At 43.3% G+C, this 17,364-nt stretch overlaps 1 protein-coding gene and 1 pseudogene across 5 annotated transcripts; both read left to right on the top strand.

Annotated features, from left to right (window-relative positions):
- The first annotated feature begins 21 nt into the window (after window positions 1-21).
- LOC147192186 (uncharacterized) lies at window positions 22-1,908 on the top strand (annotated as a pseudogene).
- A 2,621-nt stretch (window positions 1,909-4,529) lies between these two features.
- On the top strand, window positions 4,530-14,509 carry LOC147192185 (uncharacterized). Of its 5 annotated transcripts, XM_086135198.1 has the most exons (5): window positions 4,530-5,013; window positions 6,433-6,525; window positions 7,370-7,684; window positions 8,912-9,037; window positions 12,191-14,509. In XM_086135198.1, the coding sequence occupies exons 1-5, from the start codon at window positions 4,911-4,913 to the stop codon at window positions 12,496-12,498; spliced, it is 945 nt and encodes a 314-aa protein (XP_085991324.1). In that variant the 5' UTR covers window positions 4,530-4,910; the 3' UTR covers window positions 12,499-14,509. The 5 variants fall into 5 exon arrangements, with proteins under 5 accessions (XP_085991324.1, XP_085991323.1, XP_085991321.1 ...); XM_086135195.1 differs by lacking the exons at window positions 8,912-9,037; window positions 12,191-14,509 and having other exon boundaries at window positions 4,551-5,013; window positions 7,370-8,806; XM_086135197.1 differs by lacking the exons at window positions 6,433-6,525; window positions 8,912-9,037; window positions 12,191-14,509 and having other exon boundaries at window positions 4,550-5,013; window positions 7,370-8,806.
- Window positions 14,510-17,364: the final 2,855 nt, after the last annotated feature.

Genomic DNA, 17,364 nt, shown 5'->3' with positions numbered 1-17,364 from the left:
AGCAGCAGCTCATGTCAGCACATGACAACACAAGGTGTTGGAAACCACCGGGAAGAATCAAAAGCAGATGGCCTCTTAGCTCCACTATCAGATAGAGACAACACATTGTCAACCACTGATGATGATGATGATGAGGATAAAGATGAAGAGTGTGATGGTGACCTGGCATGGAATGGACTGGACGGAGGTGGAAAGATTGACGAGTGATAGGGAAGGATGGAAGCGAAGAGTGAGCGAGCGGATGGATCACCTGTATAAATGGGAAAATCAGAAGGGTCACAGATATGAGGGGGGTAGGAACGAGGAGAGACTGGGAAGGAATGTTAGGAGAGTGAATGATGGGTTGGTATGTAGGTATGAGGGGTGCGGAAAAGTATGCAGGAGTAGAGCTGGTCTAACCATGCACGAAAAACGCATACACCGCAGGAACGAGGAACAGGTGGAGTTTGAGTGTGGGAGGTGTGGGAGGAGGTTTGGGTCGAAAGGGAATAAAATAAGTCACGAAAGGAGTTGCACGGGAGGGGCGTATGAGGAGAAGGGAGAAAGGAGACAGTGCGGAGGGTGTGAAAGGTGGGTGACGAAAGCAAACTATGCCAGACACGTGAGAGGCTGTGAAAGAGTGGACGGAGAGAATGAGGGGGAGAAGGGAGGGAGCGGGTGGGGCGTGTGGAGGGGGGGCTGGGGGGAAACGAAGGGCGAATGGGGGTCGCGGAGGGAGAAGGGTGGCTTGCGGGAGGTGTGGGAAGGAAATGTTGGCGGGGAACCTTGCAAGACACCAACGGGATTCGTGCCGGGTGTGGGACCCGGGAGGGGGGGCAAGTCCCTGACGGGGGCCGACTGCCCAGGATAGGATAGGATAGGTGACCTGGCATGCCACACTGACAACAAACCCTGGAAATGTTCTCGGTGTGGAAAAAAGTTTACTTATAAGAGTCATTTGAAATTACACATGAGAACTCACACCGGTGAGAAACCCTTCACCTGTTCAGACTGCGGACGGAAATTCTCTTGTAAGGGAAACTTAAAAAGTCACATAAGAACACACACTGGTGAGAAACGTTTTGCCTGTTCTGTATGTGGCCAGTTGTTCTTGCAGAAGGGAAAATTAATAAGTCACACAAGAACCCACACTGGTGAGAGACCTTTTTCCTGTTTAGTTTGTCAGCAAAGATTCTCTTGGAAGGAAAGCTTAAAAAAACACACACAAGAACACACACTGGTGAGAAACCTTTTGCCTGTTCAGATAGTGGCCAAAGATTCTCTCAGAAGGGAGACTTAAAAAAGCACGTAAGAACCCACACTGGTGAGAAACCCTTTTCCTGCTTAGTTTGTGGCCAAGGATTCTCTCTGAAGGACAGCTTAAAAAAGCACATAAGAACACACACTGGCGAGAAACCTTTTGCCTGCTTAATTTGTGATCACAGATTCTCTTGGAAGGGCAACTTAAAAAAACACATTCGAGCCCACACTGATGAAAAACCTTTTGCCTGTTCAGACTGTGGCCAAAGATTCTCTCGGAAGGATCAGTTTAATATCCACTCAATTACCCACATTGGTGCGAAACCTTTTTCATGCTCAGTTTGTGGCCAGAGATTCTCTCGGAAGGGAGATTTTAAAAAGCACGTAAGAACCCACACCGGTGAGAAACCTTTTGCCTGTTCAGATTGTGGCCAAAGATTCTCTCAGAAGGAAATCCTAAAAAAGCATGTAAGAACCCACACTGGTGAGAAACCATTCATCTGTTCATACTGTGATCGGAAATTCTCTCGTAAGGAAACCTTAATAAGACACACAAGAGCTCACACTGGTGAGAAACCTTTTCCCTGCTCAGTTTGTGGCCAAAAATTCTCGTGGAAGTATCAGATGAAGAATCACAAGTGTGTTGATGAGATGAACCATGATCAATGAAGTTTTGACCTCTCATCTGAGTAGTTGCAAGAGTAATTGTATATAATTTATCGCTTTCTGCTTTTAAATGTGTAATCAACGAACGAGTGCGACACTGCAAGGACTTCATATATGTATGTAGTGATCGGGAAAGTACACAGCCTGCAAATCAAAGAGGTTCATCATGCTGAAGAGATCCGCTTGTTGCAGTTCGCAGCCTTGAAGTCAAGGTCACAGCCTCTAAGAAAGAAGAAGTAGAGATACCAGCCTCAGGACGGCGCGCCCGTGACACGTCCACAGCTGCTATCACAAACCACCAACCGTCAGCATGGCTTATCCAATTACCTAGGAATACATTATGTTTTCCCCACCCCTTTAGAAGTTTGTGTGTTTAGACATTCCCTAAGACAATAAGAGGGCGGAGACAAACAAAGTGTTTTCGAGTTGTTCGGAGATTGTTATGGATGACACTCATTCATTCTCCTCATGCACAAATTAAAAGAAAACTGCTCTACTCCAAGTCTCTCTTGTGTTTTAAGGTTTGTCTTAAGGGTCTGATTGTCTGACAGCCCTGACAGCAGGCTTCATCAGTTCATGCATTCATGCCGATTGTATTTTATGTCCCTTCTTATTGAGAGGCTGAATTTTTCTTTTCCTTGACGGCATTGAAATTTTTTGTTGTCGTGAATTAGAAAATCTAGCATTGTTATTGGCATTATAATACTTTTGGATTCTTCGTGATAGTTTTTATTTGGTTTTGTGTTGTGTTTTTTTAATGTACTGTAGTTTGTTTTAAGAAGCTCTCAGAGGACATTGTTGTTCGATCGCTGCAGCCGCACCTCCGCACGCCAAACTACAAAGCCGTTTTAGTGGGGAAAAAAATCATAAAATTAATAAGAAAGAAAATTAAGCGACATTTCTTCTTGAATTACAGCTAAACACAATTTTTCATCAACTCAGGATGCCCATCATTAATTTATTGGACTATAATAACATTATCTCAAGCTTCTGGGCTTAGCTTATTTTATTTAGCCTAGCTTGTGAGTCACTTTGTTGCAAAGCAGAGATCTCGAATTTAGGCGAAACTCAATTCAGCCTCGACGCAGGACAGCCTTCATTACTTTATTGGACTATAACATCATTATCTCAAACTTCTGGGATCTAGTTTAGCTTACTGCCTCGCTTGTGAGCCGCTTCGTCGCTAAGCAGAGATCAAGTGTGAACATAAAGTGTTGTTATTTTTTCTCAAAATCTGCGCAAGAAGAAAAGCAGAGAACGAGGAGCAATTTTGTGGGGCAAAAGAGGAGAGCGACACTCTTTTGAAGAAGTCTCGATTTGACTCACGCAGAGCAGGTTTGGTCATTACTAGTTCTTACTTGATAGTCCACAAACTACTTTTCTTCCTGTCATTGTTAACCATTTTACACAACAAAAAGCTATATTTTCTGTCAAGAGTGTCCAAGCCAGCTGACACGATGTTTCATACTTGCACATGAGGTTTGGTCATTTGTATTAGTTGGGTTTTTTTTTTCCCCAACTCAAAATTGAAGTGTTCTTGAATAAATAGTCCTCCACATATCGAGATGTGTGTTTCATCATATTTTATTGGATTGGATTCTAAATAAAATTGACATTTTCCATTGTGTCATGAAATGTGTTATGGAGCCATATGTATTGTTGTTTGATAGTGTGTGTTGGTTGCTGGTCAGAAAAGTTCTCTTTGCTCAAAAAGCTTGTTTCAGCCGAGTCTTCTTTAATATCACCGGTCACAATTGGGAGTCAGATTTCGGTGCCAATAAAAACAAGATTGGGTGAAATGTCCTCCATTTCCATCACCATTGAAAAGAAAGTTTAAATCACAACTTTATTGTGATGTCACTCGTCACATTAGACAGACTGAATGGGTTTTCATTTTTTTTAAGTTGACCAAGCTGTAATATTGACTTCGTATATCCCCAAAACTCAACATTTTATCCTGGATTTGATAAAATATAAATTTTCTCCTCGTGTTTCATTCACTCCCTCAAGTCATGTAAATATGCTGCTCTGTTACAATGAAGTAAAAGAGAACGTCCATCTGTCTAAAAAGACATGAAATGAAACGTACCCGATATTATCTACAAAAGATGGCAAATTATAGTTGCGATTTAACAGGCAATCCTGCAACAAGCTTTTCTGGAGGATCTGTTCTCACAAAATTATTCCTGCGGTCCCCCACTGGCCTTGCGATACTCTTTAAATTAATTGATGAAAATGATTTTTAAAAAACATTTCCATCATTCTTTTTAAACATTGACATTATTTGAAATTGAGAGTGCAAAATAGTGCAAAATCAAGACGCTGTATGATCACATCAGATTTCTTGAACGAATGACGAGTTATCATTTTTAAAAACATATTCGGATCAAAAACATTCCAATAAGACGTGGCCCATTAGAAAATATTGTCAGATATATGCTTTACGTGTCAGTTTTCAAGTAAACTACAGCGGGTAGTGACAAATATAGCTTTTATTTGCTGAACTGTTGCCTCTGTGGAAATGCGAACACTTAACAGTGTTATTTTGTCTCCTGCATCGCAACACGGTCAAATAAATTGAATTCATGAGATGACACTGAGCTGATTCAAAATACAACATACACCTCCAAAATCAAAGGCGTTTTTATTTATTTTTTTGTTCCTGTAATATTTTCTTGACAAGTCGATGGTCGTGTTGCCAGGAAGATTGTCCGGAGGGAGTTGACGTACCTTGTTTGATCGCTGCAACTTGGCTTCTGCACGCCAATTTACAACACCACTTTCGTTTAAAAAAATAACAAAGATAAATAACCAACCTCTTCTTCGAGAATTACGGCACTTTAGCCTCGACGCAAGACGCCCATCATTACTTTATTGGACTATAATATCATTATCTCAAGATTCTGGGCCTAGTTTTGCTGATTTAGCTTAGCCGTGCTTGCTCGCCGCTTCTTCGCAAAACAGACATCAAGTGTGAACGGAAAGTCTTGTGACTTTCCCGAAAAATGTGCTCATGGAGAACAACAGAGGACGAGGAGCAACTTTGTGGTGCAAAAGAGGAGAGCCGGCGATGTTTTAAGAAGTCTCGATTTGGCTCACGCAGAGCAGGTTTGGTCATGACTACATCTTTCTCTATTGTCCACTTTTCTCTTGCCGTTGTTTTTAAGTTCGCGTGTTTTGGATTTCCGTTTTCTTGTTTGCATTTCTTTTGTAATTTGTAAACAGCGAGATGATGTTGACGAACATCGCAGAGCTGTCGCACGAATTATACGTCACACAAAATTTGGGGACCGAAATCATGACAATCAGACGCGGACCATTCCAAATATTTTATCGGATTGTGCTTTCCGTGTCGGTATTCCAGTAAACCACAGCTGGGAGTGACAAACAACTTTACAAACTTTTTGCCTCGCAAACGCACCAAGGTACCTCAACGAAATGAGAACACGTTACGTTCTTCTGTCTCCTGCATCGCAGCACGGTCAAATAACTGGCTGCGGTCATCAGATCCGAATGGTCTTGTTGGATACCTGCAGTGCTCTAGTGTCCTGCAGGTCTGGTTTGATTGAGGGATAACTGAAATTCATTTTCAAGAATCTTTTGAAATAAGCAGAGGAGCTCAAAATGTCATATTTGAGAGGCATTTTAATTGGTAATGGAACATTCGATCTGAATGCCTGTACTGTGGTTGTATACCTGGGGTGCCCGAGTGTGTCGACAACCTGGTGTGGTTGCGCGATCAACCAGATTATTATTTTTTTTTTTTAATGTGAGGTGAAATTGATGTAGAATTACCATTGACTTTATTTTCTATCTCCACTTGAGAACGCTTATTGGTGCTGTTCTCAGAGTTCTGTTTCTGAATCTTTACCTGACAGCCAAGAAATTACTTATTTTATACTTTTATTAATTTATTTTAACCCAAACAAATGACGTTTATGCATGAGTGGTGGCTCTTTTATTTTGAAGGTGGCCAACGCCGCTCGCTGGCGACAGATTACCGTAATGCACAGTATTGACAATCGCAGTGGCGGCTCACTTGACTTCGATTTTGCGAGTGGAGGCTGGCTTGACCGCAGTAATAACTGGAAAGAATAAGCTGCGACGCAGCCGATTGAAATATAACAATAAACCGTAATATTTAACCGTAAACGCAAAGTATTCAATTATACTTTTTGGACTATTCTCATGACGACTCGATGCTCGTGTTGACATGAAGTTTGTCCAAAAGGTGTTGCCGTACAATCTTTGTTGGAATGCTGCAACTGTACTCTGTACACTAAACTACAACACGGATTTATTTGTGAAAAAAATCACAAGAAGACGAACCAAAATGTTCTTCTAGAGTTTTATCACTTTAGCCTCGACGCAGGACGACCATCGTTTCTTGATTGGACTGGAACATCATTATTTCAAGTTTCTGGGCCTAGTTTAGCTGACTTAGCCCTGCTTGCTAGCCGCTTCGTCGCGAAGCAGAGATCAAGTGTGAACGGAAACTGTGGTGGTTTTCTTGAAAAATGCGCCCAGGAAGAACAGCAGAGAACGAGGAGCAACTTTGTGGGGCAAAAGAGGAGAGCGATGCTGTTTTCAAGAAGTCTCGATTTGCCTCACGCAGAGCAGGTTTGGTCGCTTCTCGTTCTTACGCTATAAATCCACGAATTACTTTTATTCATGTCATAATTATCTATACAACACAAAGCTGTATTTTCTGTCTTGAGTGGCCAAGCCAGCTGCCACGATTTTTCATACTTGCACATGCTGCAAGGGCCAGTTTCAAAATAAAAGCCTTCAAAGACATTGATGTCCATATATTAAAAGATCTCTGCGCCTTGTGGAGATCCACACAACAGACATTTGTAGGAAAATCAACATTTTCTTCAACACAGGAGATGTCCGGCACGGGTTTTTCAGTTAATACTGTGTGAACAGAATATTTTGTTGACCGATAAATGTCTGCCTCCTTGGACAGGGTCACATCCTTCTGCAGCTGGAAGCAAGGCTTGATTTCTTCATGACTTTGGAGCCTTATTTTTTATACATTAGGAGACTTATTTGTCATGTTCGTGTTTATGATAATAGTAGTGTAGCCTGTACTACCGAAGACAAATTCCTTGTGTGTACATACCTGGCCAATAAAGACGTTTCCGATTCTGATAATCAGATTCATTAAAAGCACAAAAACGTAATACTTTATATCATGAATATTGAAGTCAGTCCAGCTTTTGACTGATCCACCACTCACAATGTGCAATGTCAGAATCTGTACAAGTCTTTCCGCAAATAATCATGGATTTAAAAAAAATAAATTCACCACCAGGGATAAAAATAAAAATCCACCACCAAGATGTGATTCTGCTCATTTCAGTTTGTAAGTAGCGTTTTGAACTCATCTGACTCTCCTAATAAGCTTCATTGTAAATTTAAACTTTAATTCCACGTGTGTTGGACTTGTTGTGTCTTTCAGACCTCATCGAAGATGCTTGTCCTGAGCAGCTGGATGCGGAGACCTCTGATATTAAAGAGGAAGAGGAGGAAAAAGAGGTATCTCACATGAAGGAGGAAGAAGAGCAGCGTGCCCCTTACATTAAGAAAGAGGAGGAGCTAGAGCACCCTTGCACGAAAGTGGAGGTAGATGAGCCTCCCGACGTCAAAGAAGAGGAGGAGGAGAAGGGGATCTGCAAGTTGCCATCGACTGGTGTCCATCTGAAGAGTATGAATGAGGCGGACAGAGGGGCGGAGCCTCCAAGCAGCAGCTCATGTCAACACATGGCTATACAAGGTATTGGAATCCGCTGTGGACAACCAAAAGCAGATAGCCTCTTAGCTCCACTCTCAGATAGAGACAACACATCGTCAACTGCTGATGATAATGGTGAGAAACCGTTCATCTGTTCCGACTGCGGCTGGAAGTTCTCTCGGAAGGGAGACTTAAAAAAGCACGTAAGAACCCACACTGGTGAGAAACCTTTTTCGTGCTCAGTTTGTGGCCAAAGATTCTCTCGTAAGGGAAACTTAAAAATACACACAAGAATCCACACTGGTGAGAAACCTTTTTCGTGCTCAGTTTGTGGCCAAAGATTCTCTCAAAGGGGAACCTTAAAATTACACACAAGAACCCACACTGGCGAAAAACCTTTTGCTTGTTTAGATTGTGGCCAAAGATTCTCTCGTAAGGGAAACTTACAAATGCACATAAGAAGCCACACTGGTGATAAACCTTTTTCGTGCTCAGTTTGTGGCCAAAGATTTTCTCATCAGGGAAACTTACAAATGCACGGAAGAACCCACACTGGTGAGAAACCTTTTTCGTGCTCAGTTTGTGGCGAAAGATTCTCTCAGAAGGGAAACTTACAAGCGCACAAAATAACCCACACTGGTGAGCAACCTTTTGTTAGGTTGATTGTTTTTAGTTATCTTACATTTGCATAGTATTAATGATAAATTGATTATGCTTGCAATGAAGAACGCTTATGCCTGCAATGATAAATTGATGATGCCTGCAATGAAGAACGCTTCTGCTTTTAATAAAGACATAATGCTTTTAATTCATATATACTGTACTCACATTGCTTAGTGCTTAGTGCACTGTGTGGCAGTTGAGGGACACATGATAAGTACTGTATTAAGACTAAACAGGAGCAAGGTTGGACAGTGGATGGAGCCTTAGACACCACCTGCAAGTTGATGTTTTTGTAACAATTGCACACATGTATGTAATTTACACTCACATACACACACATAGTCAAACAAGTTCAGTGTGTCTTCAACTTCCCCCACCCTTTAGGTTGGGCACACCTATGTAGTAGATTCCCAATAAATGAGGGAGTGAGGGCGGAGATCTTTGGGTGACGTGCAGAGAACTGAAACCTAACGCTTCTCCTCGTTCCCCCCGGTACCAGAATTGAGTGACCTGTCTCCTCCTTGTGTTTAATTTCTATATGTAAAATTGATGGACCTGACATTTTTGGGGGCTCGTCCGGGATCACAATTTACCTGATGCCTCCAGAAGATGACTCGACAGCCAGGAAGACCATGGCCACGGCTGTAACACCCTTTTTGGGCTGGGTTTCGGCTCCTCGTCTGGGGCTGAGGGTTGACGCGAAGCCGGAAGAGAGAGGAGTACTCTTGGTAGGTAAGGAACTCTTCAAAGGATGAATGAGTGTTTGCGTGCCGGGTCAGACCGAGTGGTCTTTAAAGCTGTTTCAAGCCCTGAGCCATACTAGTCCCTATCAGGTAGATAGACAGAGTCGAGTCTTTAAAACTGTTGAGGGCGGCGGTGTCCTGTACGTACTTAAACTCCGCATTTATGTAGAATAACATCGATGTTAAATATACTCAAATAAAACGTGCTTTAATAGTGATTGTGTAATTGTGTGAGTGGAGGTTCGCTACCTCATCCGAACAGGTGTGTGCGGCAACCGTTTGAGATCCAAGAACTTCCCACCACGTTGGTGGTGGTAGACGGTTGGAAATTACCTCAGTCGGAGAGATTGTCACCCTGTTCAGGGGAGGAGTCAGCATTGTTACCTGAGGTCGGTGGTCGGCAGCACGCGGCTCTTTACCGCTATCTAGTGGCTCCCTGGGGTCTCACTCCCTGAAGGAACAATAGCAGACATTGAGGACAGCTACAAGTACCTCGGTATACCACAAGCCAATGGCAACCTCGAACTGGCAACAAGGAAAGCGGCTATGGCCAAATACCTCCAGCGAGTGAGGCAAGTCCTAAGAAGCCAGCTCAATGGCAAGAATAAAACCCGGGCAATAAACAGCTATGCCCTCCCAGTGATCAGATACCCTGCAGGAATAATAAGGTGGCCAAAGGAAGAGATTCAGACCACGGACGTTAAGACCCGAAAGCTCCTAACCATGCATGGAGGGTTCCATCCCAAATCCAGCACCCTGAGACTGGACGCAAGCCGAAAGGAAGGAGGCCGGGGACTAGTGAGTGTGAGAGCCACTGTCCAGGATGAAACATCCAAGCTCCATGAATACATCAAGGAGAAGGCTCCAACGGATGACGTACTCAGAGAATGTCTCAGACAATGGGGAACAGAGGATGAGATGCTGGAAGAGGGACCATCATGGGAGGACAAGCCCCTCCACGGGATGTACCACCGGACCATAACTGAAGTGGCTGATCTCAAGAAGTCCTATCAGTGGCTAGAGAGGGCTGGCCTGAAGGACAGCACAGAGGCACTCATCCTGGCTGCTCAGGAGCAGGCCCTGAGCACCAGAGCCATCGAGGCCCAGATATACCACACCAGACAAGACCCAAGGTGTAGGTTGTGCAAAGAGGCACCTGAGACGATCCAACACATAACTGCAGGGTGTAAGATACTGGCAGGGAAAGCCTACATGGAACGTCATAACCAGGTGGCTGGTATAGTCTACCGAAACATCTGTGCGGAGTATGGACTGGAAACCCCAAGGTCAAAATGGAAAACACCTCCGAAGGTGGTGGAGAATGACAGAGCGAAGATCTTGTGGGACTTCCAGATCCAGACTGACAAGATGGTAATGGCGAACCAACCAGATATCGTGATCATAGATAAAGGGCAGAGGAAAGCCGTTGTAGTGGATGTAGCAGTCCCAAGTGATGGAAACATCAGAAAGAAGGAACACGAGAAACTCGAGAAATACCAAGGGCTCAGAGAGGAGCTGGAGAGAGCCTGGAAGGTCAAGGTGACAGTCGTGCCTGTGGTGGTCGGAGCACTCGGGGCAGTGACCCCCAAACTAGATGAGTGGTTGCAACAGATCCCGGGAACAACATCGGACATCTCAGTCCAGAAATGTGCAGTGCTGGGAACAGCAAGGTTACTGCGCAGAACCCTCAAGCTTCCTGGCCTCTGGTAGAGGACCCCAGCTGAATTAGGGACGGACACCACCCGAGGGGGGGTGAGACGAGGAATTTTTTAAATTATATATATATGTATGTTGCACACACAGCACATTTGACAATAAAGTCGTACTTGATACCGGATAGTACATCTCATCGCGAAGAACGACTATATTAGCATTGTTTGTTAGACCGCAACAGAAAAGATCCTAGACACATCAATACAATACCAAACAAAAAGTAAGTGAACAAAATATACTGTATATATATTTTAAAACATTTTCGATCAAATTAATGCACGATTCAAACTAATCCACAATTCTGAAAAATAAAATTAAATAAATCGATCAACAATAATAAATTCGAATTCAGTACTGCAACATTAACTCAGGAGCACAAAACATAAAACACTTCGACCCCCCCTCCCCCCCAAAAAAAAGAATCAAAGATTTTGTGCTATTTTTTTTTAATGATCATCTAGATCACGGATGTCAAGCTCGAAGCCCGAGGGCCGGATCCGGCCCGCCACATCATTTTATGTGGCCCACGAAAGCAAATCACGCGCATCAACTTCCAGGACCCTTTCTAAACTTAGTACCGAAATGTCAAATTTTCATGAATAGCAAATAATGTTGAGATTTTGTGATCATTTTGTCACTTGGTTAACACTCACTCAAACAATAATTGAACAAACTATTATAGTTAATTTGACTGATTTCAAAACTGGTGGTTCATCAATTTGTTGTCATTAATACATTATTTTATTATTGTAGAGGGAAGATGCAACCCCAAATCAAATTTTAATATGTTAATTGGGTTCCGCTGTAATACAGAAGTGTACTTATAACAATTTTATAGGCAAATGACGATTATTGCGGCAGTGAGGTTTTTTTTAAACAACAAATGGGGGGGGGGGGGGGGGGTTATAGTTGTAGTAATAATTGAGAAGCTGCTTTTACCAATGACTATGCTTCCGTCCACAGCAGAGGATATTTGAGATTTCACCTCCATTGGGGCAATTGGAGTTCCTCGTGGTGTACCAGATGAGTATAAATTGGTTAACCGGGTTGCTGCACCGTGGGGATCCTATTTTATTTGGATTACCACGAATAAAACGTGTTGACGGAATCAGATGCCTCCACTCGAGTGTGCAGAAGCTTGCAAGTTATACTAAGGAAACCTTATTGGCTATCAGAAGCAAAACAATTGACAGTCACCCCTCTAATGGTGTTCCGGGACCGAATAGCAATCGATGTGCTCTTGGCTGAAGCCAACGGAGCGTGTGCGATGTTTAGTGAACGGTGCTGTTCAACCACGCCCTGAGGGCTCCGCACACTGAACCGGACGATTCCGGCGTGAGCACGCCCTTGTCGTCAGAAGGGGTGGGGTAAGACCCTTTGTCACGTAAAAAATTGGTGCGTTATGTCTTAATCTCTCTATTTTTTTCAGCTATCTTGATGTTGTGTGGATGTTGCTGCGTTCCCTGTATGAAGGCTCTGCGTATCCAAGTTATCACGGTGGCCAGTGCGCCCACGACGTCTAAAGTGAATGGAATGTACCCTCTGCTGTTACTTTTGGATGGCAGTGATTCAGATGTAGAAAACGGCTCACCGAATGGAGACATGATTTTACTTCCATATCAAAATGTCATAGATGATTTTAACACTCTTTTCCTATATTCTTATTCTGAGTATAACTATGTTTACATGTACAACACGACTCCACTGAATGAAGTCCGACAGGAAGGTTCTGTGTGAATCACAAAAAATTGGAGGATCAAAAACATGACAATCAGACGAGAACCATTACAAAAATATGATCGGATATTTGCTCTCCGTGTCACTTTTACAGTAAACCACAGATGGGAGTGACAAACAACCTTAACACGTTTTGCCTCTGTTAGCAGGGTTTCTTCACAGCGCATCCCAAGAATGACACGATGAGGTGTTTATTGAACAGGGAGAGAGAGAGAGAGAGAAAGATAGAAAGAAAGAAAGGCGTGTCCCTTTTATTGGGCTGACTACGTCACTCACCACGAACAAATGTAGTGTAGAGTTATATTGCCCTCTACTGGCTCAGTCGTGAAAAAGGCAATCATACAACCTTAACACAGTATCGAATATTTATAATAAAACTTTGCAAAGAACCGTATGTTAATCAATATATGTAATACAAAAATAACATAGGCTTATTTACACGAAAAAAATATGAATGTCCTGTGCGGACCTCTCGTCAGTCTACCTTTGTTGCTACGCAGGCCCCTCTTTTTTTGTTCTCTCGTAGTTTGTTCCATTATGCTTCAATCGCAAATTTGGCAGAAGTTTATTTCTTGACATTTGAACATGTCATCGAAAAGATATCACGAGCCGGGGGCGAAAAAGAGGAAAAGAAAAAAAACAGCGAGACGATGCTAGTGCATCATTTGTAAGATGATGTTTTAAATAACAATTGATTATTTTGTTACAGCCATGTTGAGATGATAACAATCACCAGAGGCAAGTTTAGAGAATGCTTGCAAACCTGGTTTACATGGTTCAGTCAATAATTCGATTTGTTTCCAAATAGAGTACATGATGTAAAACTCTTGGTCTCGGTACAGGCTTTCCCCCACTCTCACCAGAAACCTGCTGTCCCGGAAGAAATGCAAGTGGCAATTGCATTGGACAAGCTCGCCAACAAAAATCCAAAACGCTGTTGTGGAAAAGTTGTGACCTGCAGATTGATTACGCTCTGAAAAATTAAATGGAATGTTCTGAGACCAGGGCGGCCCGGTAGTCCAGTGGTTAGCACGTCGGCTTCACAGTGCAGAGGTACCGGGTTCGATTCCAGCTCCGGCCTCCCTGTGTGGAGTTTGCATGTTCTCCCCGGGCCTGCGTGGGTTTTCTCCGGGTGCTCCAGTTTCCTCCCACATTCCGAAAACATGCATGTCAGGCTGATTGGACGCTCTGAATTCTCCCTAGGTGTGAGTGTGGGCGTGGATGGTTGTTCGTCTCTGTGTGCCCTGCAATTGGCTGGCAACTGATTCAGGGTGTCCCCCGCCTACTGCCCGGAGATGGCTGGGATAGGCTCCAGCACCCCCCGCGACCCTAGTGAGGATCAAGCGGTTCGGAAAATGGATGGATGGATGGATGTTCTGAGACCAAGTTGTTTTATATGCGACGACTATGCCAACATTTTGGAGAGGTTCATCGGCCAAGAGCGACATCTAATGGTGAAATTGAAAGTTGGAAAAACAATCAATCTTGAAGCTGTGTAGATTTCTCCCTTTCGTATTCACTGTTTTCACATTATGTCCAGAATATTTGTAGAGTGTGTTATCAGTCCTTCAAGTTATCACTCTACCAAGGTAGAATACTAAAGTTTTCATGTACCTGTGTTTTAAATATAGGCCTACGTAATAACCTAATTAATTTAGAACATGTTTGTACCAGGGTTCAAAACTATATTTTACTGTCAATAGTAGTGGATTTTTTTGTTTATATTATTTATTTTTATTGATTTGAGTATTTGGTTCCATTCTTATTTTGATTGGGACGAATGTCGGCTCCATTTGAATGTCATTGCTGGACAGCTCATGGCGATTGTGTTTTTTTGCGCCTGTAATGGGCAGCATTTTTTGTTATTTTATGTTAACTGTTCTGTTGATTGCAGCGCGGGTACCCACAGCGGCTCCTCTCTCTCCTGTGTTTGAGAGGAAAGGAATTTCATCTGTGCTGTATGTTGCACATAGAGCATATTTGACAATAAAGTTGACTTGACTTGGCTCGACTTCGTGTTTTACAAATATTTAATTAGGATTATTTATCTCTTCTTTTTTGAAACAGTTGACAAGTTATTTTGGAAAATAATGCCAAACTTACAAATGCTCAGATATTGTTTCTGTGAGGGATGGTACAGGGGTCGGGGGTCACCACGAAGCATTTGTGCTTTGGGCACCAAAATGGCTGGCGCCGGCTTTTCACAGCAGGGAGGTCGTTTCTGTACGTCAGGGGGGCACACAAGAACGAGCGCTAAATAGTAGCTTTTTTCTTGAAGGGCGATGATGCGCACATCGGTCTGCTAACCAGAGATAAAAAAATACATAGACAAACTGTAACACAACAATCTCTGTGTTTAATTAGCGGACCAGCAAGATCGGAACGTCAGGTCTGTGCTGAACAGCCGATAGGTATGCGCCCATATTTGCCATACAAGTGCAATCAATCAACACAGAGGTGTATTTTGCTACTTTAAGATCCGCTTTTCCCAGATACACCGATTCATTACTACCGATGGAAGTGTTGACAATTCACACTTCTGCTAAATCATTGGAGCAATACATCCCGGCCCCCAAGGCCTTGAATTTGACATGTACAAGACGACGGGGAAGAACACGCAATCCCCTCACTGGACGGCCGCAGCCGGTCGACTCCCGTGTCGCCCCCAATATTTTTGAAGTAAGAAAAGCACTACAGTAATTAAAATAGACTAGTGTGGTGACTTCTATATACATAATTCACCACCAACTGCAAACCTGTGAATGCAATGTTTCATATGCTTGTCAGAGAGTTCACAATCATTTGGTAACGGGGTAGAAATAATTGCAGTCCCTTTAAGGCCCGCCATGTTAGTCTGCTTGTTTATATGGAAACTGACTTACGGCGGGTCTCGTGTTGCAGGGGAAGTTTTTTGGTGTGCTAATAAAAAAACGACACACTCTCTCGGCGTGCGAACGTGAGAAATTGTCGCTTTCTTTGAGTTTCTACAATTTCCACACTAGGTAGAAAAAAAAGATTTTGAAAACTGCATCTGTGATCCTAAATACAACGAACGTTTTTCATTTTGGAATGAAATGTGTCATGTAGGGCGGCCCGGTAGTCCAGTGGTTAGCACGTCGGCTTCACAGTGCAGAGGTACCGGGTTCGATTCCAGCTCCGGCCTCCCTGTGTGGAGTTTGCATGTTCTCCCCGGGCCTGCGTGGGTTTTCTCCGGGTGCTCCGGTTTCCTCCCACATTCCAAAAAAAAACATGCATGTCAGGCTGATTGGACGCTCTAAATTGTCCCTAGGTGTGAGTGTGGGCGTGGATGGTCGTTTGTCTCTGTGTGCCCTGCGATTGGCTGGCAACTGATTCAGGGTGTCCCCCGCCTACTGCCCGGAGTTGGCTGGGATAGGCTCCAGCACCCCCCGCGACCCTAGTGAGGATCAAGCGGTTCGGAAAATGGATGGATGGATGGATGTGTCATGTAACTATTTATATGATTCTATTTGGCCTCTTATCACCACCACCTCACATCATACAGGCTACCTCACAAACAGGCCACAGTACGTGAGTGTACAGAGCTGTGAGTCGGACAGGCTTCTCTGAAGCACTGGGGCGCCGCAGGGGACTGTCCTGGCTCCGTTCCTGTTCATCCTCTACACCTCGAACTTCAGACACATCACCCCAATTTGGTTTGGATTTCTGCAGTCTCATCTTATTTCCTTGTTTTGCTCTGTTTGTACCCAGATCGCCACTCCAAATGAAAATATGATGTCAATGGCCTTTCCTGGATAAATACAGTTAAATAAAGAGAAAAGAAACTTGAACACTGCACACCTTGCCAAATTTTGACAGATTTTTTTTAGATCAAGGAAAGCACGTCAAAGATGAGGATGTGCAGATGACCATATTTGGAACAGGAAGTCACGCAACAAAGTGATGGCTTGATTTCAGTGCGAAGCTCCGACATGCACCAAAACGATTTAAAAGGGAGAAGAAGATTTAACGTACGGTGCTTTAGTCTGGAAAAGTAGTGATGGAGATCGTAAGGCTTGGGTATATTTTAGACAACTTCGAGGGGAAATGCAATGCTACGCGCGGAGGCGGGTGTGTCGAGAAAGTTTCGGTGGAAAATCTACTCAACTCAACTGTATTTATTAAGCACTTTCAAAAAACCACCGCTGTATACAAAATGCTGGGCATGGAGCAAACATCATCCATAGAACTATAAACAGTAAAACAAAAAATTAATTGGAAAAAAAAACAGTGGGCGGGGGAGAAGGGGGGAATAACAAACCTACGGCAAATCAATATAAACAAACTTTATGTCAAGCGCGAATGACCATTATTTAATAACGCGCGCCCACACAAAGAAACACACGCACGCAATGGAAAAAAATACAAATTACAGTCGGTTTTAACGTGCACGCGCGTATGCGTGTATTTGAAAGGTTTGTGTTGGGATAAAGTTTGTCTGTAAGGAGTTGCCGTATGTCGTTGCTACCTACACGCATTTAATTATAAAAATGCACCCGTGAAAATCTCTTTCTTTCCCTCTTCGTCATTACAACTGAACGCACTGAAGCCTTGATGCAGTACGTCCATAATTTTTTCCTGGATTTAAAATATATTTTTTTTGAGGTTTGCTTACTTAGCCTTGCTTCCTAACCGCGAAACAAAGCGACATGTCTCCTCACCCAGCAGAGTTAACTGCGGTCAAGCCAGCCTCCACTCGCAAAATCGAAGTCAAGTGAGCCGCCACTGCGATTGTCAATCGGCGTTGGCCACCTTCAAAATAAAAGCGACTCCACTAATGCATAAACGTCATTTGTTTGGGTTAAAAGAAATGAATAAAAATATCAAATAAGTAATTTCTTGGCTGTC

This window comes from Hippocampus guttulatus, chromosome 17 (assembly GCF_054856545.1).
Source record: "Hippocampus guttulatus isolate MCC_2025c chromosome 17, RoL_Hgut_1.0, whole genome shotgun sequence".
In the NCBI taxonomy this organism is placed as follows: Eukaryota; Metazoa; Chordata; class Actinopteri; order Syngnathiformes; family Syngnathidae; genus Hippocampus; species Hippocampus guttulatus.
This window is presented reverse-complemented; position numbering and strand designations above follow the sequence as displayed.